This window comes from Elephas maximus, chromosome 2 (genome assembly GCF_024166365.1).
Source record: "Elephas maximus indicus isolate mEleMax1 chromosome 2, mEleMax1 primary haplotype, whole genome shotgun sequence".
Classification (NCBI taxonomy): domain Eukaryota; kingdom Metazoa; phylum Chordata; class Mammalia; order Proboscidea; family Elephantidae; genus Elephas; species Elephas maximus.
The window spans coordinates 49,139,667-49,163,198 of NC_064820.1; the positions used below are offsets into that span (position 1 = coordinate 49,139,667).

At 40.6% G+C, this 23,532-nt stretch overlaps 1 protein-coding gene across 3 annotated transcripts in view; it reads left to right on the forward strand.

Annotated features, from left to right (window-relative positions):
• GHR (growth hormone receptor) overlaps positions 1-23,532 on the forward strand; it is a 346,262-nt gene that overhangs the window by 292,648 nt on the left and 30,082 nt on the right. For all 3 annotated transcript variants that reach the window (XM_049863072.1, XM_049863064.1, XM_049863056.1), the window contains exon 4: positions 10,805-10,934. In XM_049863072.1, coding sequence (XP_049719029.1) covers positions 10,805-10,934 — 130 coding nt within the window. The remainder of the gene's footprint in view (positions 1-10,804; positions 10,935-23,532) is intronic.

Genomic DNA, 23,532 nt, shown 5'->3' on the forward strand with positions numbered 1-23,532 from the left:
CACTTTACTTCAGTTTCTGCATCTGTACCATGGTAAGAATCACAATACCCCTGGTGGTGAAAACAGTAGTACTCCTGGTGGCACAATGGTTAAGCACTTGGCTCCTAACTGGAAAGTTGGCAGTTCAAACCCACCTAGCTGGAGAAAGACTTGGCGATCTGCTTCCATAAAGATTCAGGCAAGAAAACCCTATGGGGAAGTTCTTCTATGTCACATGGGGTCATTATGATTCAAAAATCAACTCAGCAGCACTGAAGAACAACAGCAACCTTATTCCATAGTTGTGAAGATTAGTTTATATTTATTTATTTATTATACATACATATATATATATATATATAGTGCAGGTGGGTGCTTGGCACAAGGTAAGTCCCCAGTAAGTGTTAGTTGCTATTATATTGTCAGTCCCCATCCCCTTCCTGTTCCTGCCTGAGAGGAGGACTTGGAAAAGCAACAATATTGAATGCAATAGCCTCTTTCCATCATGGTAGAATTACATCTTCAGTTTTTTTCCCCTGACCACACTGCTCTGGGCTTTGCAGTTGTAGTTAACTGACGAAACATCCTCTTCCCTAATCAAAACTGTCAGGATCATGAACTGTCTATTCTGTAATATTTCTTTGCCCAAATATAAAGGTTAAATGCAGAGATGTTCGTAAATCACTGCTATATTTAGGCTAATCAGTCACCCAAAGATTTTACTCAAGAGCTGTGCAGGCATAGCCTAGGAAGTGAACTGGCTCTCTAGAATCACCGTCTCTTGTTTATTATTTGTGGAAGGAACATTACATTTTCACCATTCTTGGCCTGGGCCAGTGTGCTTATGCAATCCTCAGAACATATGAAAGCTATTTCAGTTGATAGTATTTCCTCACTTTGGCTTGTGTTCAGCAGTAACCATTCTTTATCCAGATCAGGGTGACCAAGCGCGCTATGACTGTTTTTCTTTTCTAAAAGTGATCATCGATTGACTGAGTATGTTAGATTTCGTAGAAGAACTCAGATCCACAAGAATGGGCCAAAAAACTTTTGGTCAGTGTGCCTCATGCTTTGCTCTCATTACAGTGTTTCCCCTCTCATTTCTCATGCACATATAACCACATACTCTGATTTGGCCTCATAATTTCTTCCATTCTTTAGGATTAAATCCATGTTTAAAGTTTATTTCTCTGTTCTATGGAATTGTTTTCTTTAGTATGTCTTTGTACAGTTTTAATTCAGCAGGTTTTTTTGTTCGTTTGGTTGGTTGGTTGTTTTTTGGTTTGTTTTGTTTTGTTTCCTTAATCAAACTTAGGACTGTCGTTTTTCCTTTTTTCCCCCCTTCTTTTCCTTATTGTTTGTCAACTGCTGCCCCAATTCAGTAGAAATCTTCAACTGGTTATGTTTAGTTACACCTTGGTCAAAGGGCCTCCATATCCGCACAAGGTATCTAAATCCCTCCCCCCCGTTCAGAGCTAATTACAAATTTCCAGAACTGTTGACATCAAGTGTTCCTAGCAAATTGTTAAGGAGTGATTCTACATTTAATGACAAATGGCTGCTGAGTGCCTTCCATTCCACAATCTGGAGCTGTCTAAAGACTATCCTTTCCCTTCTAAGACTCAATTCCTTCCAACCTTCCCCTCCTCTTTCAGTTGCTCCTCTTCTTCCTTCCCCCATAGCCCTGAACCCCAAGAAGACATGGGGTACCTTAATATGATTTCATTTGGTTTTTGTTTTTGCTGTGTCATGAGTAGAGGATAGAGAAACATCTCTGGTAAAAAAAGCAGAGAGTAAAAACATGAATTAATACAGTGAAACCTGTGGGAGCCAGAACTCAATGGGACTGCTTTGTTTTTCTAGGTGTTCCAAGTTTTCCACCTTTGACATGATGCAATCTTACCACTTTTCTATCACTTGTTTTAGTGGAAAATATTTTAGTTTTCCTTCTCTGATGGGTTTCCATCTTACACAGGTCCCAGCTTTAGCAGGTTTTACTGTACCTTAATATATAATAACTGCTTAATGTGCCCCCACTTTGTACTGTCTGATAAGATCATCTTCCTCCAAGAGGAAAGCCACTGGGCAGTGAAAGAGGAAGCCGACTTCAGCCTGCCAGCCAATCTCACCAGCAGATCAACCATGGTCACTAGCAAGATTACATGCTGCAACCAGAAATGCCTCCCAGTTCCATATAACATTGTTCTTCTGACATTGTAGGTTTGGGCACAATATCATTTCATCGACTTTAAAAAATTCGAATATAGTAAAACTCTCTTCAAGCTTCCTAAATGTTAATTTCACCAGGAATATCACTTCAGCTTATTCTTAATTAATTTATATTGCCAGTTTATAGTCCATCTGAAGTTTAGGCAGAATTATCATTTAGATGTCTCATTTTGTACATGTACACCCACTCCTCACTGATCGACATGGTTAAATTCCAAAGACCAGGTTATTATGAGAAAATTGGCATTATGAGAAAATGGAAGATAACTATGTCAGATCACAAAATATTATGTGGAACACATATGTCCCTCTGGACCTGACAGGCAAAAAGTGTAGGTGGACGCTTTCTATCCCACTGGTCATAAAGAGATTACTGCCAAACATACATCGTCAATGCACGAAATAGTCTAATAACAGATTTTTTACTCTTGTCATAAATGCAAAATGTTGGATAATGACATAGTTGATAAGTGAAGAGTAGGTGTATTTAAACTATCTCTTAGTGCCCCCAAGCATTCATCATGATGTATTATTGTACCCTTCTGAGGTGATGACTAATATCCATATTCTCTCCACACACTCCTGAGCTAGTTTCACAGGAGTTTACACCAAGTGTTCATTCTTGATACATAGGTCTGATAGAACTGATCAAGGAATCTAATCAGGAAAGCCAAATGGTTAGTGCTTACATATCACTTTATTTCTGTATAGCAATAGTCTCAACCTGGGCTACATACTGCATATACTTGGAGAGCTTTTAAAAATCTTGATATGTAGGCTGCAACCCAGACAAATTGATTCTAACCTCTGGGACTAAGCCAAGGCATCAGTATTTTTCAAAGCTGCCCAGTTAATTCCAATGTGCAGCACTACTGAAATTTGATGCTCTTGGGGCTTGTCTGTTTTTTGTTTTTTCTGAGAGTCAAATTACAGAGAACATCTGAGCATCATTTTTGCCTTCTGTAAAGCTTATGAGAAGCAAGAGAGAATTGCCTAAAAAAAGTTAATATTTTTTGCTTGTGCTAAGAATTGTGCTTTAATCTCACCTTTGCTACCTTCAACAGTATGCTGTAGTTGTCAGGTGTCATCGAGTTGGTTCCCATTCATAGCGATGCTAGGTACAACAGAACAAAACACTGCCCAGTCCTGCGCCATCTTCACAATCATTGTTATGCATGAGCCCATTGTTGCAGCCACTGTGTCAGTCAGTCTCCTTGAAGGTCTTCTTCTTTTTTGCTGGCCCTCTACTTTACCAAGCGTTATGCACTCTTCCAGGGACTGTTCCCTCCTGGTAACATGTCCAAAGTACACGAGACAAAGTCTCAGCATTTTCGCTTCTAAGGGGTATTCTGGCTGTACTACTGCAAAGACAAATTTGTTCATTCTTCTGGCAGCCCATGGTATATTCAATACTCTTTGCCAACAGCATAATTCAAATGTGTGAGTTCATCTTCAGACTTCATTATTCATGGTCCAGCTTTCACATGCCTTTCAGGTGATTGAAAATACCACGGCTTGGGTCAGGGGCACCTTAGCCCTCAAAGTCACATCTTTGCTTTGTAACACTTTAAAGAAGTCTTTTGCAGCCCATTTGCCTAGTGCCATATGTCATTTGATTTCTTGACTCCTGCTTCCATGGGTGTTGATTGTGGATCCAAGTAAAATGAAATCCTTAACAACTTCAATATTTTCTCCATTTATTATGATGTTGCTTATTGGTCCAGTTGTGAGGATTTTTCTTTATGTTGAGGTACAATCCATTCTGAAGGCTGTAGTCTTTGATCTTCATCTGTAAGTGCTTCAAGTCCTCTTCACTTTCAGCAAGCAAGGTTGTGTCATTTGCATATTGCAGGTTGGCAGTGAGTTCTCTTCCAATCCTGATGCCATACGGATTCTTCTTCATATAGTACAGCTTCTCAGATTATTTGCTCAGCATACAGATTGAATAAGTATGGTGAAAGGATACAACCCTGACACACACCTTTCCTGACTTTAAACCATGCAATATCCCCTTGTTCTGTCTGAACAACTGCCTTTTGGTCTATGTACAGGTTCCACACAAGTACAATTAAGTGTTCTGGAATTCCCATTCTTCGCAGTGTTATCCATAATTTCTTCTAATTCGCACAGTTGAATGCCTTTGAATAGCCAATAAAACACAGTTAAACATCTTTCTGATATTCTATACTTTCAGTCAAAATCCATCTGATATCAGCAGTGATATCCTTCATTCCATATCCTCTTCTGAATTCAGCTTGAACTTCTGAAAGTTCCCTGTCAATGTACTGCTGCAACCAATTTCGGATGATCTTCAGCAAAATTTTTCTTGTGTGTGATATTAATGACATTGTTCAATAATTTCCACATTCTGTTGGATCACCTTTCTTTGGATATGGATCTCTTCCAGTCAGTTGACCAGGAAGCAGTCTTCCAAATTTCTTGACATAGGCGAGTGAGCACCTCCACTTTCTTTGGATATGGATCTCTTCCAGTCAGTTGACCAGGAAGCGGTCGTCCAAATTTCTTGACATAGGCGAGTGAGCACCTCCAGTGCTGCATCTGTTTGTTGAAGTGCTCAGTTAGTATTCCTTCAGTTCCTGGAGCCTTGTTTTTCGCAATGCCTTCAGTGCAGCTTAGACTTCTTCATTGAATACCACCTGTTCTTGATCATATGCTACCTTCTGAAATGGTAGAATGTTGACCAATTCTTTTTGGTTCAGTGACTCTGTGTGTTCCTTCCATCTTCTGATACTTCCTACATCATTCAGTATTTTCCCCATAGAATGTTTCAATATTGCAACTTGAGACTTGAATTTTTTCTTCAGTTGTTTCAGCTTGAGAAATGCCAAGGATGTTCTTTCCTTTTGGTTTTCCAACTCCAGGTCTTTGCATATTTCATTATAGTACTTTGTCTTCTCAAGCTGCCCTTTTCAGATCTTCTGTTCAACTCTTTTACTTCATCAATTTTGTTTGCTTTAGCTACTCAACATTCAAGAGCAAGTCTTGGAGTCTCTTCTGACATCTAAGTTGGTCTTTTCTTTCTTTCTTCTCTTTTTAATGACCCTTTGCTTTCTTTGTGTATGATGTCCTTGAGTTGAATCTATTCTTGAGATGGTCTCTAAATTCAGGCAGAACATACTCAAGGTCACATTTTGGCTCTCGTGGACTTGTTCTAATTTTCTTTAGCTTCAATTTGAACTTGCATATGAGCAACTGATGGTCTGTTTCACAGTGGAATCCTGACCTTCTTCTGACTTATCATACTGAGCTTCTCGATCATCTCTTTCCACAGATGTAGTTGATTTGATTCCTGTGTCTTCCATCCGGTGAGGTCCACATGTATAGTTGCTGTTAATGTTGTTAAAAAAAAAAAGGTATTTGCAATGAAGAAGTCATTGGTCTTGCAAAATTCCATCATGCAATCTCTGATGTCGTTTCTATCTCCAAGGCCATATTTTCCAATTACTAATCCTTCTTCTTTGTTTCCAGCTTTCACAACCCAATCACCAGTAATTATCAGTGGATCTTGACTGCGTGTTTGATCAATTTCAGGCTGCAGAAGTTGGTAAAAACTTCAATTTTCTCATCTTTTGCATTAGTGGTTGGAGCGTAAATTTTAATAGTAGTCGTATTAACTGGTCCTCCTTGTAGACATATGGATATTATCCTATCACTGACAGCGTTGTACTTCAGGGTAGATCTTGAAATGTTATTTTGACAATGACTACAACACCATTCTTCTTCAAGTTGTCATTACCAGCATAGTAGACCATATGATTGTCAGATTCAAAATGGCCAACTCCAGACCATTTCAGCTCACTTGAATGCCTAGGACATCAATCTTTATGCAGTCCATTTTATTTTTGATGACTTCCAACTTTCTTTGATTCATACTTTGTACATTCCACGGTTAGATTATTAATGGGTGTTTACAGCTGTTTCTTCTCATTTTGAGTCTTTCCTCATCAGGAAATGAAGGTCCCAAAAGCTTGACTCCATTGACATCATTAAGGTCAACACTACTTAGAGGAGGCAGCTCTTCCCCAGTTGTATTTTGAGTGCCTTCCAACCTGATGGGCTCATCTTCTGACACCATACCAGACAATGTTCCACTGCTATTCATAAGACTTTCACTGGCCAGATTTTTCAGAAGTAGACCACCAGGTCCTTTTTCCTAGCCTGTCTTAGTCTAGAAGTTCCCCTGAAACCTACTGGTGGCATAGCTTCTAGTGTCACAGCAACACACAAGCCATACAGTACAACAAACTGACAGGTGTATGGGGACCTTCAACAGTATAGCCATAGGCAACTCATTTAACTCATCTAAACTCCAGTTGTACTCATTTCAAAGTGGAAATAACTATTCATCTTCTAGAATTGTTATCAGGATTAAATGATATTATATATGTAAAATGTTCACCGTGATGCCTTTAACATGGTAATAATAATTAAAAGAAATGTGCAGCTACAAAGTCAAAATCCCCATTTTTAAAATGAAGCATCCAAATAGGAAAAGGAAATGTATCCTAAATCTATTGCCAAGATTTCTGAGTGCTTAGCAATATTAATAGTAACATTTCTTCAGAATGTGAATTCCACTTACTTTGGAACACTCATTTCTCTTAATGAGAATTAATTTAGGGCCAAAGGTGGCTCTCTTGTTGATTACATCATTCTTTTCAGAGATGCTGTAAATGAATGTTGAGCTATGCTGTCTAGGTTTTTCTCCCAGCTTTAGGCTAAAAGCTCACAATAGAGCAGGCATTATTTGTAGTTCAGGAATGACTGTGTGTTCATGGGTGGCTCATGGGAGAGGATCTGAGAGTCTATGTAGCCATTTATTGTCTTCATGGTGAAATGGAAAGCAAGTTTCTAAGAGGATTTTCAGAGATAGCCGGAGAGGTGCTCATTTAAGGTAATGCTGATACCTCTCAGGCTTGGAAAACTTCAGGGTGCCACTAAAAAGCTAGACTTCAGGAATGTTGGATATCCTCAGCAATAAAGTTGTAGCAGGAGGTGACTAACCCACTAGGAGGAGCTAAACAGCCGGCCACACTGCAGTTCCCGAAGTTATTCAGTTTCACTGCCATGCTTCTTTCTATTTGCAGAGAAAAGTGGTTCATGTCATTCTTGAACACTGCTTTTAACTTTTGATATATTAGATTCATTTATTCTGTATCTATATCATTCAAATATTTAGTACAGTTAATAATATTCCTACTCTTCCTCCAAATTAACGCATTAACAAATATCCACATAGTTTATTTATTAACATCCGCTCATTTGTTCTAAAGGTCAGGAACCAAGATACCCAGTTTAATGAGATCCTCTGCTTTAGGGTCTCTCATGAGGCTGCAGACAGGGTGTCCACCAAGGTTGCAGTCCCATCTGAAGGCTGGACTAGAAAATGATCTGCTTCCACATTCGCTGATGTGGTTGCTGGCAGGATTCAGTTCCTCCAGGGTTGTTAAACTGAGGGCCTTAACTCCTTTGCTGGGTATTGGCCATAGGCTGCTCTCATTGCTTGCCATGTGGACCTCACCAGCATGGCAGCTTGCTTCATCAAAACCAACAAGAGAGAGAACCTGATGGGAAGATGACAGTCACAGCCTTTTGTAAGTTAATCACGGAAGTGACTTCATTTCAGCCCTGCCATATTCTGTTGGTTAGAGGCAGGTTACTCAAGGGGAGGAAATACACAAGGTCATGAATACCAAGAGACAAGGATGATTAGGGACCTGAGAGGCTGCCTGCCACAGCAGTTCGTACCACGTATTCATCCATAAATGAAAGAAGGAAAGAATGTGAATGCAAGGAAGAAGGAAGGGAGAGACGGAGGAGAGGGCAGACAAAAAAGGACAGAAAAATATAGCTTTCCTGTACTACATCTGTTTCAAGGTTCCACACAGTTTATCACATTAGCACTACAACCATGAATTTCTTATTTAAAATGAGGAGATAATATGGGGCTTTCTGTACATATAGAGTTGAAAAAAAAAATAGAGAGATAGAGAATAAACATAATACTAAGTTTAAGCAAGTAAAATGTGTTTCAGATTAGTTCCTTTTTTAAGGTGAGTTTTTGTTTTTGTTTTCAGTTAGCAATTTTTTTTTTCTTTCTGTTTCAAATTTTGAGGCTGGGTTCATTTTTCTTATCATTATGTGTCAGGCATATTACACAGGTGAAACGTGAATAGGGTTTGCATTTTTTGTTCTCAGGTTGTTTCAGCTCAAATGCCAAAATTATGCTTCGGTTATGTGCATTACTGTTAATGGCTGTATACGCCACCTAATTGTAAAACTGAAGTTGTAAAGTGCCTTGAATCTCATCTATTCCAGCCCCTTCGTTGAGGAAGCTGAGGCCCAAATGACTTCGAAAGGTCAAGGCTAAATACTGACAGAGCCAGAACTAGAACTCAAACATCTCGATTTCGAATCCAGTACATTTTCTCTTCTTACCTTCTGCGCAAAAGAACAGTTAGAATGGGAAATATTCTCCTCAAGCCTACAGACATTTTAATAATTGTGGTTTATATATATTTTCATAATCACCAATTTTTTGGAAAGACCTAAAAATAATGTTTTCAGTGCTTCAGCTAATGGGAAAAGGAACATTTCCAGGTACTTTACTGTATAATAGGTGCTGGCCTGAACATCTTTGCTACATTGATAAGGATGCCCGTTTCCCAGCCCTATTGTCTCTTCTTACCCTGCTGACTTTTCTTCACAGGATCCCTACTTCCTACACCCCATTAGAATGGAAACTCCGTGAGAACTAGGACTGTATCAGTTTTGTTCATTGCTCTATGCTTAGAATAATGCCTGGCACAAAATAGAGGTTTAATAATTGTTTGTTGAATGAATGTCTGAATGATGAAGGTTTATGACTTGCCATGCCTTGTGAGTTTGTTGCCAGCGGGAAAAGAGGCATGTTTTGGTTATGTACTTGGAACTTGGAATCAGGAATTTTTATGTTTGTTTGCTTGCCGTTTATTTTTAAATTGTCTTTTTTTAAGTAGTCATAAAGATTCTTCAAGATTGAGAGCCTCCCTAATGCCCAAGAATGAGAGTTTTAGATCAGAGGACAAATATATTAAGTTTACAATTGAATTGAAGATTAATCAAATAAGGAGCCAAAAATATGGGGAAAATGAGAACAACTTGACCATCTCCAAAATGGCCATGGAAGTCAGAAGGTCAGTGAGAATTGACATACAAAATCTGCTTTGCCTCAGACTTGTCTGTTGCGGATTTCATAGATGCAGAGGAATTTTGGTCAAGATCCTGACCATAGAAGGCATTCTCCATTCCCCAAGTTAGAATTTGCACATAGGTATGCAAAAGTCATTTCAGAGTTGGTAGTTATTCAATGAGCTTACTGACTGAACCTTTTAAAGATAATGCAAATATAAGTGACTTTTGTTCAAAATCTATAAAAATAGAAATGGCTCTGGAGCGGATGCTGTGGTCCCCACACCACATTCCGTTGGCCTACCTGATTTCAGCACAGCCATGGTGGGCAGTGGCGGCATGCATGTTTCCAGGTACATTTCCAGTGCGTGCTTAGACTTCCCTCAAGGCAGGCAAGGATACTCAGCCCATGTACAGGAGCAGCCTAGACACATATGGGAACTAACAACCCAAAAGCAACCTTCAACTAGTGGAGTTGTTGGATAAATGTCCTGGCCTCCCATCCCTCTCTTGGAGATGGGGAAGCACATTCTATGTGGCTCCTCTGAGGGGCGTCAGTACTTGAGGGTCTCAGTTGGCCACTGCAGTAACCATTTCAATAACATACACTTTAGTAGCTGCTCTCCCATCCCTTCCCACTCTCTCCATTCCCCCACTTATGGTTCCAGGAATCATCTTCCAAATAAATTGCCCATACCCAAATATTCATCTCTAGCTCCGGTTTCTTAAAGAGGTCCTAAGAAATAATGCTTGAAATAAAAGCAAACCGTTAAAAAAGACGAGACTTGCTGGTCTGACAGAGACTGGAGGAACCCCCGAGACTATGGCCCCCAGACACCCTGCTAACTCAGAACTAAAGCCACTCCCACTTTTCAGCCAAAGATTAGACAGGCCTATGAAACAAACAATAACACATATAAGGAACATGCTTCTTAGTTCAATCAAATGTAGGAGACTAAATGGGCGAATCCTGCCCAAAAACAAGACGAGAAGGCAAGAAGGAACAGGAATGGGACGAATGAACAGGGAACCTGGAGTGGAAAAGGAGGGCATGCTGTCACATTCTGGGGCCTGCAACCAATGTCACAAAACAATATGCGTATAAATTTTTGAATGAGGAATTAACCTGAGTTGTAACCTTTCACCTAAAGCACGATAAAATTAAAACGAAACAACAAAAAGCTAACTGTTTGTCCTTGGAATCAAGTGCTGACAAAGAAATAGCTGGCAAGCAACAAGCTCTGAAACTGGACCAAGGCATCACTTCCTGGATACAGCATATGCTGATATGCTGGCTTCCTCCCAGCAGTTTCTTCTTTACCTTTTTAAATATGTGTTTCATTAGGACCATACATTATCCTCCTGATTTCAAGCTTTGCCTTTTTTTTTTATTATTATTCTGCAGATTCTTCTGGGAAGCCTAAATTCACGAAGTGCCGTTCACCCGAACTAGAGACATTTTCATGCCACTGGACCAATGGGGTTCATCAGGATTTAAGGAGCCCAGGAGCCGTACAGCTATTCTATATTAGAAGGTGCAGGCTTCATGCCTTTCTGATTTTTCTATCCGTTGATTTACTGATTAAAATATACTGAGTTGCATGCAGTGGTAGGAATGGAAGTGATTTATTTTGGTGACCTAAATGTATTCATTCATTCTCTTATTCAAAATATAGTGATTAAGCCCTTACTATGTGTTCGTTACCGTTTTAAGCACTGGAGATACAGCAGTGATTTAAAAAGATAGAGTCTATGGTCTCATGGAGATTCCTTTACAGTGGGAGGGGACAGAAAACTAAAAATAGATAAATAAAATCAAATGTCAGCTGGTAATACAGGTTATTAAGAGAAATAAAGCCAAAAAGAGAGCAGCACTGTGTGTGTGTGTAAGAGAGAGTGAGTGTGTAAAAGTATGGGTGAGAGTGTGTGTGACTGTGTAAGTATGTGTGTGAGAGTGAGCATGAGTGTGAGAGTGAGCATATGAAATTGGGTCAGAGTGTGTGTGTGTGAGGATATGTGAGATTGTATGAATATGTGTGAAAGTGTACGTGAGTGAGACAGTGAGTGTGTGGAAGTGTGGGTGAGAGTGTGAGCATGTAAGTGTGTGCTTGTGCATGAGAGTATGCAGGAGTGTGAGTGAGTATGGGAAAGTGTGGGTAAGAGTGTATGAGTGTGTTTAGTGGCATTGGATGATATATTAGCTGAAGAATTCTGAGGAGGCCTCTAATGTGGAATAAGGGAGGCCATGTGAACATCAGGGGAAAGGCTGTTCAAGCAGAGGAAAATGTAAATGCAAAGGCCCTGAGGCAGAACCAGGTGAGCCTGAGGAAAGCAATGAGACCAGTCTGGATGGCACAGGGTGGGAGATGGGGAGCATGATATGGGAAGGGGTTGGAGGCTTAGCCTGGGCCAGACTGTGCCAAGCTGTCTCGGCTATGGCAGGACTTTGGATTTTATGTTATCTGTGGTGGGAAACCTTTGGGGTTTTTTGTTTTGCTTTGTTTTGTTTTGTTTTGTTTCATTTTGTTTTGTTTTAAGACGTGTTTTAAAAGACTGTGTTTGGTTTTTATGTAGAAAATAGACTATGTTCCTGTTTTAATTAATTTTATTAGGTTAAAGACTGTAATACTTTTCCTTTTTTTCGAGTGGTCCTCTAAAAAACAGGGGAGAGTGAAACAGAGATCTCAATATAATCACCACACAATAATTTATTCTAATCTCTTGCCTGGCATTATTTCTACTTCTGTTTACTCTTGTTTGTACCTCTTTAACTTTTTTAAATTTTAGGGTCTAACACTTCATCATTTCGTCTTTTCTGCACCAACCCCAGGAAAGGCCTAGGCCAAGAAAGAAGGTTATTGAGGACTTAATCCTCAGCTCTCGTTGCTCTAGGACATGATGCCTTCTACCCTCTGAGGAGTGGGGAGCAGGGAGTAAATTCAGTGAGCAGTTAAGAGAAGGGGCTCAGGGCCAACATTCCAACCTGGCTCCAGCCCTCACTCACTGAGTGACACTGGACGGATTTGTCCCCAGCTTGGCTTCCTAATCTGCAGAGTAGCAGCATAGCCCTGGCCTTGTGGCTTTTTGTGAGAAATTTATCAGATAATACATGAAAGGTACTTAGCACAGTCCTCGGCACATAGTAAGTGTTATGGACTGAATTATGTCCCCCCAAAATATGTGTTAGAAATCCTAACCTCTATGCCTGTGGTTATAATCACGTTTGGGAATGGGCTGTCTTTGTTATCTTTATGAGGCAGGATTAGTGCAGGGTATACCTTGAGTCAATCTCTTTTAAAATATAAAAGAGATTTAAAAAGCAAGCAAGTTAGCAGAGATAGGGGAAGAGAGATGCCAAGCCACATGTAGATCACCCAGGAGCAGAAGCTCAAAAAAAGACAAGAACCTTCCTCTGAGCTGACATACAGAGAGAGAACCTTCCCCTAGAGTCAGCAATTCGGACTTCTAGCCTCCTAAACTGTAAGAAAATAAACTTATGTTTGTTAAAGCCACCCATTTGTGGTATGTCTGTTACAGCAGCACTAGATAACTAAGACAATTTGGTACTGAGAGTGGGGTGCTGTTCTAACAAATACCAAATGTGGAAGTGGTTTTGGAAGTGGGTAGTGTGTACAGGCTGGAAAAAGTTTAAGGTGTCTGTTAGTAAAATCCTAGATTACCTTGAAGAGACTGTTGGTTGAATTATGGCCGTCAAAGGCAATTCCGGTGAGGGCTCAGAAGGAAGTGATGAGAGCTATAAAGAAAGCCTCTATCGTCTTAGAGAATACACATGGCACCAGCAACAGAATGTTGCTAGAAATATGGACGATAAATGTGCTTCTAGTGAGACTTTAGAAGAAAATGATGAACGTGTGATTGGACAATGGAGGAAGAACAATGCTTTTTATGCAATGGCAAAGAACTTGTCTGAATTATGTTCAAATGTTTGGTGGAGGTAGAACTTGGTAATGATAAACTTAGATATCTGGATGAGGAGATGTCTAAGCAAGATCTTAAAGGGGTCATGTGGTTTCTCCTTGCCGCTTATAGTAAAATTCAGGAGGAAAGAAATGGACTTTAAAATAAAGTGTGCAAATTGAAAAAAAACTTAAAGATTTTGAAAATTCTGTTGTACAGACTAAGGACACTTGTCCTGGAATTTTCATCAAGGACATGGCTACACAATCTTTTGTTAAAGAGACTGATGGATCTAACCAACTACCACAGCAGAAAACCCGTCAGCTTAGACTGAATGGGAAGAGAAAGAACGAAAGGAGAGAATGTCATCTGCCTCTTGGAATTCTACAGGCAGGAAATGGGCAAAAGGAGCTATATCTGTTGTCCTCCAGGAAAAGAAAAGAATCACCCCTGGAGCAGCTCAGAGATCAATAGAAATATTGGAAGGAGCATGGAAAGCAGGACCTTCTCAGTTTCAAAGGGTAGGGTAATGATCCCCTGGACCTCAAAGGGTGGAGCCACAGCCTCCTCGGTTTCAAAGAATCAGGTCTTCAACCTGAATTTGGACTTCTAGTCTCCTAAACTGTGAGAAAATAAATTTCTGTTTGTTAAAACCACCCATCTGTGGTATTTCTGTTATAAGAACACTAGATAGCTAAGAAAATGTTATTCTTGTTATTATTGGTAGTGTAATAATAATGAAAATAATGATATAGAATTCCAATTTCTGTACTTTGAAATGATTTTTGATTCCTTACTGTTCGTGATTATTGATATGGATCCATTTTTTAATGCAGAGCTTGGTGCTTAATTTGCAAATAACAAATACTTCCAGTTAGCGATCAGGACCAGGCTTGTCCACCTTCTCAGTATGAGAGAGGTCCTTTGGATATACCCCCAAAGGTCACACAAAGAGGAAGTGGGTGGACACTGAATACATTTTTTTTCTTTAAGACTGACCCTACAGAGAGGCAGGGGCCAATACACAAAACTGATTTGAATAAATGCCTTCAGACAGGAAACTAATATGTTTGGTAACACTTTTGAATATGTATTGAATTCATTATATCATTTGTAAATGAAGAGAGAGATTTTGTAGGTGCAATTCTCATGTTTTTGCTTCAGCGGCTTAGGGAGCCAGCTCAAGCAGAACAAGTGAAATAAATTATTTGTGCAGTTACTTGCAAAAAAAATTGAGAAATAGCACAGTAACCTTTAAGCTGGGCCACTTTATGGAAATATGTTTTCACCACCCTAATAGTCACCAAATTTGAATCTGAGCCAAAAGATAAATCCAAAGATATGGAAATGTCACCAATATATATTTGTCCCTTACCCTCATCCATCAAGGCTACTGCACTTTGCTTACAAGGTTCTACTGCACACCCAGGACTTTCCACATTCCTAATCCAAACCCAGACTCTGTACTAACAAGGATGTCACTGAAAATTTGACCAGTTGGAGAGAAAATCTTGTACATATTCAGAAGAATGTCATTAATTTTTGCCCTAGTGAAGTTTGGGATCCCAGGGAGAAAAAACTGTCACATCCTCAGATACCTAAACTACAATGGTTAAGTGCTAACTCAAATTTGGAAAACCAGTATTTTGTGTTTCCTCTATAAAATATTTCCTTTATAAAAATAAAGCTATTCTGAATATCTTAGCCAAAGAGGCTAAAGTAGAGGGCCAGCCAAAAAGAGCAGGACCCTCGAGGAGATGGATTGACACAATGGCTTCAACAATGGGCTCAGACATGGCAAGGATCATGAGGATGGTGCAGGATTGGGCAATGTTTCATTCTGTTTTGCATGGGGTCACTATGAATTGGAACCAACTTGACAGTACCTAACAACAACAACAAACCAAAGCACCACAAGTCCATAGCCCAGGAGTGTTAGAACTAGACTTCACTGATTAGTATACACTTGCGTTAGGCTTCTCATTACCAACTTACACAAAGACAACAATACACAGGCACTTTCTGACTATCATCATTGTTTCTTAGAATTCAGTTCCCAAGCAACTCCTGGAACTATAGGACCATGCCTCCCCATCCCTGACACACAAAACCGTGACATGATTTCATCGCCACTGAAGCCAGCGGAGGCAGGAAAGAGCGATGCATTGAGCTTTCAGCTCCCTGGCCTGTCCTTGGTATCTAAATCAGACTGAATTTAAAGACAATGGGCTGTCAACAGGACAGCAGAGGGCAGAGCCAAAGGTAGTCATAGGCTTTGCTTGGATCTGCTCCCTGCCAGGTGAGCTGGCAGAGAGGCAGCCTCAGCGCATTAGGGCAGCTGATTCTGGACAGTTCTCTGCAGCCCCTGAGATGGAGACCATGCCAAGTTTGGGCTTTGAGCTTGGAAGGGACTCAACATGAATGCAAATTACAGGCATGACAAGAAGAGGCTCTGGGCAGTGTATCAGGGATGCTCTACTCTAGGTCCCTGGCATGCAAATGCCTGTTTTCAAAGGACATGGGTGAGGGAACCATTATTCACTATGGATATACCCCCTTCCACTTCTTTGATCCCCACTATGCCGTCCACAAAAACCAATGTGGCCTTTTTTAAAAGAGCTTACTTAAAAGGGAAAAAAAGCATTGTTTCTTTTCTTTTTTTCCTAGGAAAAAGATTAAACTTTAAGCCTAAAATGCATGAGTTGTATATAATGAAAACATTGGTCCTTAACATATAAATGATGTTTTATGTTTATTAGGTCCTTTCCAATTGGTTACCTTTAGGTAGAAATATTTCATCTGATCTTTATTCTGATATTTTTTATTGATAGTCTCTTTCCACTTGTCTCTCTACTTCTGTCATTAGATTGTCTGGAAGCAAAGCTAAAATATTTAGCTTTGGGGAGTGAGAAGAGGAGATAAGCTTCCATAAGTTGGCAGTGGTCCCCTTTATAGAGATTCAACCCTCTGTAGGCAGCCAACAGAGTATCTGTTTTATGAATCCATTTGGAATTTTTGTGTAAATGTAATGGTTTAATACATAAGTTTTAAATATTGGTTTAAAATAAAATTCAAGTTTGGTTAATGAGTAAGGGGGTGGGGGAGTTGTGTTTCTGATCAAGCATTTCCTGATTCATCATGCTGAAGATAAGTGCTTTAAATTGTTTGTCCTGTGGAGCTAATGGATTTGGGATACTCTAAATATGGTTTTTCCACACAGTCCCCATGGGGACCAGGCTGCTGACATGCCAGAGTTGAGAAATTGTGTGAAACACTGCAAAACTAACCTCCCTATTCCAAATCAGGGCCTGCTAAGAATTGGCCCATAATTCAGAACATTTTGGAATTCGGAGTTTTCTCACTTTAAAACTATCAATTATCCTAAATACATTTGATATCCACTATACTGTCTTCTGGAAACCCTAGTGGCATAGTAGTTAAGTGCTACGGCTGCTAACCAAGAGGTCAGCAGTTCAAATCGGCCAGGTGCTCCTTGGAAACTCTATGGGGTAGTTCTACTCCGTCCTATACGGTCGCTATGAGTCGGAATCAACTCGACGGCAGTGGGTTTGGTTTGGTTTATACTGTTATCTGGAACCCTTGTGTCACAGTGGGTAAGAGCTAGGGCTGCTAACCAAAAGGTTGACAGTACAAATTCTCTAGCCTCTTTGGAAACCCTATCAGGCAGTTCTACTCTGTCCTATAGGGTTGCCATGAGTCGGAATCGACTCGATGACAACAGGTATACTGTTATCCAGAGCCCTAGTGCCAAGTGGTTAAGAGCTAGGGCTGCTAACTGAAAGTTCAGCAGTTTGAGTTCACCAGCTGCTCCTTGGAAACCTTATGGGGCGGTTCTGTTCTGTCCTATAGGGTCACTATGAGTTGGAATCGACTTGATGGCAGTGGGTTTGGTTTTTGTTTTGTTTTTTAATGCTGTTATCCACCCCTCATCTATCAGTTTACCATACTGCATGTTGCTGTGATACTTGAAGCTATGCTAGCAGTATTTCAAATTCCAGCAGGGTCACCCATGGTGGACAGGTTTCAACTGAGCTTCCAGACTAACACAGACTAGGAAGAAGGATCTAGCAATCTACTTCTGAAAAAAAGTCTAGTGAAAACCTTATGAATAACAGTGGAACATTGTCTGATTTAGTGTCAAAAATGAGCTCCTCAAGCAGGAAAGCACTCAAAAGACGACGGGGAAAAACTGCCTCCTCAAAGTAGAGCCAGCCTTGGTGACATGGATGGAGTCAAGCTTTCAGGATCTTCATTTGCTGATGTGGCATGACTCAAAATTAGAAGAAATAGCTGCAAATATCCATTAATAATAGGAATATGGAATGTATGAAGTATGACCCAAGGATAATTGGAAGTTATCTAAAATGAAATGGAATGCTTGAAGATCAATATCCTAGACACTAGTGAGCTGAAATGGATCGATACTGGCCATTTCAAATAAGACAATCATATGGTATACTATGCCAGGAATGACAGATTGAAGACGAATGCCATTGGCAGTCATTGTCAAAAAGAACTTTTCAAGATCTATCCTGAAGTACAATGCTATCAGTGATAGGACAGTATCCATACAACTACAAGGAAGACCAATTAATACAGCTATAATACAAATGGAAACCCTGGTGGCATAGTGGTTAAGTGCTACGGCTGCTAACCAAGAGGTCGGCAGTTCAAATCTGCCAGACACTCCTTGGAAACTCTATGGGGCTGTTCTACTCTGTGCTGTAGGGTTGCTATGAGTAGGAATCAACTCGACGGCAGTGGGTTATAATACAAACGTACACATTAATCGCTAATACCAAAGATGAATAAATTGAAGATTTTTACCAACTTCTTCTATAGTCTGATCAAACATGCAGTCAAGATGCAGTGATAATTACTGGTAATTGCAATGGGAAAGTTGGCGTAAAAATGGTGTGGTAGAGACACCTGACCTCCTCTAACTTCACAAGGGGGAATAAGAATCAAGATCAACAGGCCAAGGCTGATTCGAAGGCCAGACATGCCTCCACCCTCCAACATTTTTACCAGTTCTGACACTAACCATCCCTCCCGTGGCACTCTCCATTTCTCTGCTAAGTTCAATCATTCGTTGCAATGGCCACACAGAACTCACAGACCATACTCACAGTCGTGAGGTTTATTAGGGAAGTAAGAGGTTACGATTCAGGTTCAGGAATGCTCAGGATTCAATACTTCAATCAGGACAGCCTATTCTCAGGTGTGCCCAAAGGCAGGTCTCTCTCTGGCCCTTGGCTGCTCAGCCAGGCCTCTGCCCTGCTTGGGCAAGTGTTACAGCGCTCATTTGGATCTACTTATAAGTGCCCAGAGGCACGCCACTCCGCCAGTAAGCTTCAGCTGGAAGAAGCTCAGCTCCAGCTCTGTGGATCAGCAAACTTGCCCCCACTAAGGGCCAGGAGGCACCCTACTCCACCAGCAAGGCTCCTTTCCAAAGGCACTCAGCCTTCTCACTCTGTGGGCTGCAAAACCCACCATGCCATCTCCTGCTAGTCTTCTGCCTTTGTTGCCATCCTTTCTCTGCCACTGCTTCTTGCTATCTCCAGTGTTACAGCTCTCTCTCTGTCTCCTGGATCTCGTTTCTTGGTAATGGTGAGATCCTCCCTTTCCACCTCTGGGATGGCTCATTTTAAGCCTAGTGGGATGGCAAAAGTGACCAATGCCCTCGTTAGGGTTCCATACACTGTATTTGCATGATCCCACCTCCACAAGGGTGCAATGCACCTTATTTACATTATTATCAAGCTATCTAATCCTATTGGTGGGCCACAAGCACCTCAGTTGCATAGTCCTACCAGTCATTTGATGGGAATTACAAAGAAACAAAAACTTGCTCTTGAGCATCATGATAAAAGGAGAAAAAATTGAAGTTGTCAAGGATTTCATTTTACTTGGATCTGCAATCAGCACTCACAGAAGCAGCAGTCAAGAAAACAACTGATGCATTGCACTGGGCAAATCTGCTGCAAAAGACCTCTTTAAAGTGTTAAAAAGTAAAGATGTCACCTGGAAGACTAAGATGCACCTGACCCAAGCCATGGTGTTTTCAATCAGGTCATATGCCTGTGAAAGCTGGACAATGAATAAGGAAGACTGAAGAATTGACACTTTGAATTATGATGTTGGTGAAGAATATTGAATACACTGTGGGCTGCCAAAACGATGGACAAATCTGTCTTGGAAGAAGTACAGCCAGAATGCTCCTTAGAAGCAAGGGTGGTGAGACTATGTCTCACATACTTTGGATATGTTATCAGGAGGGAGCAGTCCCTGGAGAAGCACACCATGCTTGGTAAAGTAAAGGATCAGAGAAAAAGAGGAAGACCCTCAGTGAAATGGACTGACACAGTGGCTGCCAAAATGGACTGAAGCAAAACAACAATTGTGAGGATGGCACAGGACCAGGCAGTGTTTCATTCTGTTGTACATAGGATTACTATGAGTCAGAACCAACTCTATAGCACCTAACAACAGAAACAACAAAGACTATGGCTGTATTAAGCAATTCACTGTGCCGCAGTTCGAAACAGAGAAAACAGGTCAGTAGTTGGAAAATATGGCCTTGGTGATAGAAACAAAGCTGGAGATTGCATGATATAATTTTGCAAGACCAACAACTTATTCATTGGAAATACCCTTTTTCAACAACACAAATGGTAGCTACACACATGGACCTTGCCAGATGGAATACACAGGAATCAAATTGACTACATCTGTAGAAAGAGACGATGGAGAAGCTTAATATCATCAGTCAGTGGAAGGCAAGAGGGGTCACCTTCAGAACAGACCATCAATTGCTCATATGCAAGTTGAAGATGAAGAAAATTAAAAGAAATCTATGAGAGCCAAAGTACAACCTTGAGCATGTCCCACCTAAATTTAGAGGCCATTTCAAGAATAGATTTGACACATTAAATGGTAAAGACAGAAGACCAAACAAATTGTGGGATAACATCAAGGACATCATGCATGAAGAAAGCAAAAGGTCATTAAAAAGAAAGGAAAGAAATAAAAGGCCAAAATAGATATCAGGAGAGACTCTGAAACTTCCTCTTGAATGAAGAGTAGCTAAAGGAAAAGGAAGAAATGATGACGTAAAAGAGCTGAACAGATTTCAAAGGGCAGCTCAAGAAGACAAAATGAAGTTTTATAATGATATGTGCAAAGACCTGGAGTTAGAAAACCAAAAAGGAAGAACACACTCAGCATTTCTCAAGCTGAAAGAACTGAAGAAAAAATTCAAGCCTCAAGTTGCAATATTGATCGATTCTAATGGGCAAAAATTAAACGACACAGGAAGCGTCAAAAGAGGATGAATACACAGACTCGCTGTATCAAAAAGAATTGGTCAATGTTTAACCATTTCAGGAGGAAGCATATGATCAAGAACCAATGATACTGAAGGAAGAAGTCCAAGCCACACAAATGCATTGGCAAAAAACAAGGCTCTAGGAATTGACAGAATACCGATTGAGATGTTTCAACAAATGGATGCAGCTCTAGAAGCACTCACTCATCTATGCCAGGAAATTTAGAAGAGAGCTACCTGGCCAACCAGCTGAAAGAGATCCATATACACACCTTCTCCAAAAAAGGGTGATTCAACAGAATGTGGAAATTATTGAACAACATTATTAATATCACACGCAAGTAAAATTTTGCTGAACATAATTCAAAAACATTTGCGGCAGTACATCCACAGGAAACTGCCAGAAATTCAAACTGGGTTCTAAAGGGGACGTGGAGTGAGGGATATCATTGCTGATGTTAGATGGATCTTGGCTGAAAGAGAATACCAGAAAGATATTTACCTATGTTTTATTGACTATGCAAAGGCATTCGACTGCGTGGATCATAACAAATTCTGGATAACATTGCAAAGAATGGGAATTCCATAATGCTCAATTGTGCTCATGTGCACAAGAGGCAGTTGTTCAAACAGAACAGGGGGATACTGCACAGTTTAAAATCAGGAAAGGTGTGTGTTAGGGTTGTATGTTTTCACTATACTTAATCTGTATGCTGAGCAAAATAATCTGAGAAACTGGACTGTATGAAAAAGAGTGCAGCATCAGGATTGGAGGAAGACTCATTAACAAGCTGCGTAATGCAGATGACACAACCTTGCTTGCTGTAAGTGAAAACAATTTGAAGCACCAACTGATGAAGAGCAAAGACTATAGCCTTCAGCATGGATTACACCTTAACATAAAGAAAACAAAAATCCTCACAACTGGACCGGTAACCAACATCATGATAAACAGAGAAAGGATTGAAGTTGTCAAGAATTTCATTCTACTTGAATCCACAATCAACACCCATGGAAACAGCAGTCAAGGAAACAAAGGACGTATTATGTTGGACAGATCTACTTTAAAAGATCTCTTTAAAGTGTTCAAAAGCAAAGATGTCACCTTGAGGACTAAAGTGCACCTGATCCAAGCCATGGTGTTTTCAGTCACCTCATGAGCATGCGAAAGCTGGACAATGAAAAAAGTAGGCCAAAGAAGAATTGATTCCTTTGAATTATGATGTTGGTGGAGAATATTGAATATACCATGGACTGCCAGAAAAATGAACAAATCTGCCTTGGAAGAAATACAGCCAGAATGGTCCTTAGAAGCAAGGTTGACGAGGCTTGGTCTCATGCACTTTGGACATGTTATCAGGAGGGACCAGACCCTGGAGAAAGACATCATGCTTGGTAAAGTAGAGGGTCAGGGAAAAAGAGGAAGACCCTCAATGAGATGACCTGACAAAATGGCTGAAACAGTGGCTCAAACAGCAATTCTGAGAATGGCGCAGGACAGAGCAGTGTTTCCTTCTGTTGTACATAGGGTGACCTTGAGTCAGAAACCGACTGGACAGCACCAAACAACAACACAACAGCATACTAGTATATGAAAGTATTTTTCTGGACAGTTTTGTTAAGCCATTCTCCTTAATCCACTTTTATTTAATTTGAAAGTCAAGATGAAATCAACCATGGGAAAATCATCCAATAACCCACCTATTCTTAATTTTTTTTACCCTTTTTCTGCTACTCTAAATGCACACACACAGAGTTCATCCTTTTTTCAGCTATTTACCTACTTATTTTTTCCATCAAAGATGAATCTCCCTTTCACACAAGTTTATGCAACTTTTAAGAATCTCAACTAACATGTAAGCAATGCTTCACTGTCTTGGACCCTGGTGTCTTTGCTATTTAAATCCCGAGTTCTTTCCAACAGCTGATGAGCAACTCTGGAGGACCCCCTGATGCTGCACAAGTTTGTTCCCAGGTACAAGCCAACTAGGCTGATAAACAGCTATAAAGAGGGAAAAGCATGTCTTCTCTCAGTCCTTCATCCCTTCCTTCCAGCCCCTGCCTTCCCCACAGCCTCCAGCATCCTCACTGCTGCCCATTGCCCATCCTGCAGAGGACCCCACTCCCAGACCTCCACATTCAGTCCTGCCAGCCCCAAGCATCTCTGCCTGTACTGGGTTATCCCTACCTTCTTTCTCAGACAAAGATTGCATGGCATTATGTCCCCTTGACTTGTAAATGCTATTCTCAGCTGAGAGGGCAGTGAATATAAGGAGATAATGAGTTATCCCCCCTCCCCAGTAGCAATTTTATGTTAAGAAAGTTCTTCATATCATTCCACTGTCCCCTTGCTCTCCTCACTACACTTGTGCATATACATCCTTACCTCAATTTCTTTTGCTTAGTCTATTCCCTCCTTTCCTCATCCTATTATCATCTACTAAATGTTTTCCTATCCTTCAAGTCTGCTAAAATCACCTCTATCTTGAAGCTTTCCATGATTAACCGGAGCAAACATTCCCTCTTCTAAGCTCTCAGGGAACCTAATGAACACTACCTATGAGCACTTAGCCCACGCTGTGTCAGGAGTCATTCCTTAGACATGTGTATTTCCCCCTAGTGGCCAGCACAATGTAGCAGCTGAGCATTTTAACCTTTGCACCACCCAGGAACCCCACTTGGTATGTAGTAGGCGCTAGAAACGGATTGGCTGAAATCAGTCATTCGTTCAGTCAGACGGATGGGATGGGATTTTGGAGAGCCTGTCACATCCCGTCACATGTCTGCTCTGTCCTGCTGGGATGCGTTGAGCCAGAGCTGTCTTCCAATTGCTCTGCATCATTGTCCTGGTCCCCATGGCAGCTGAC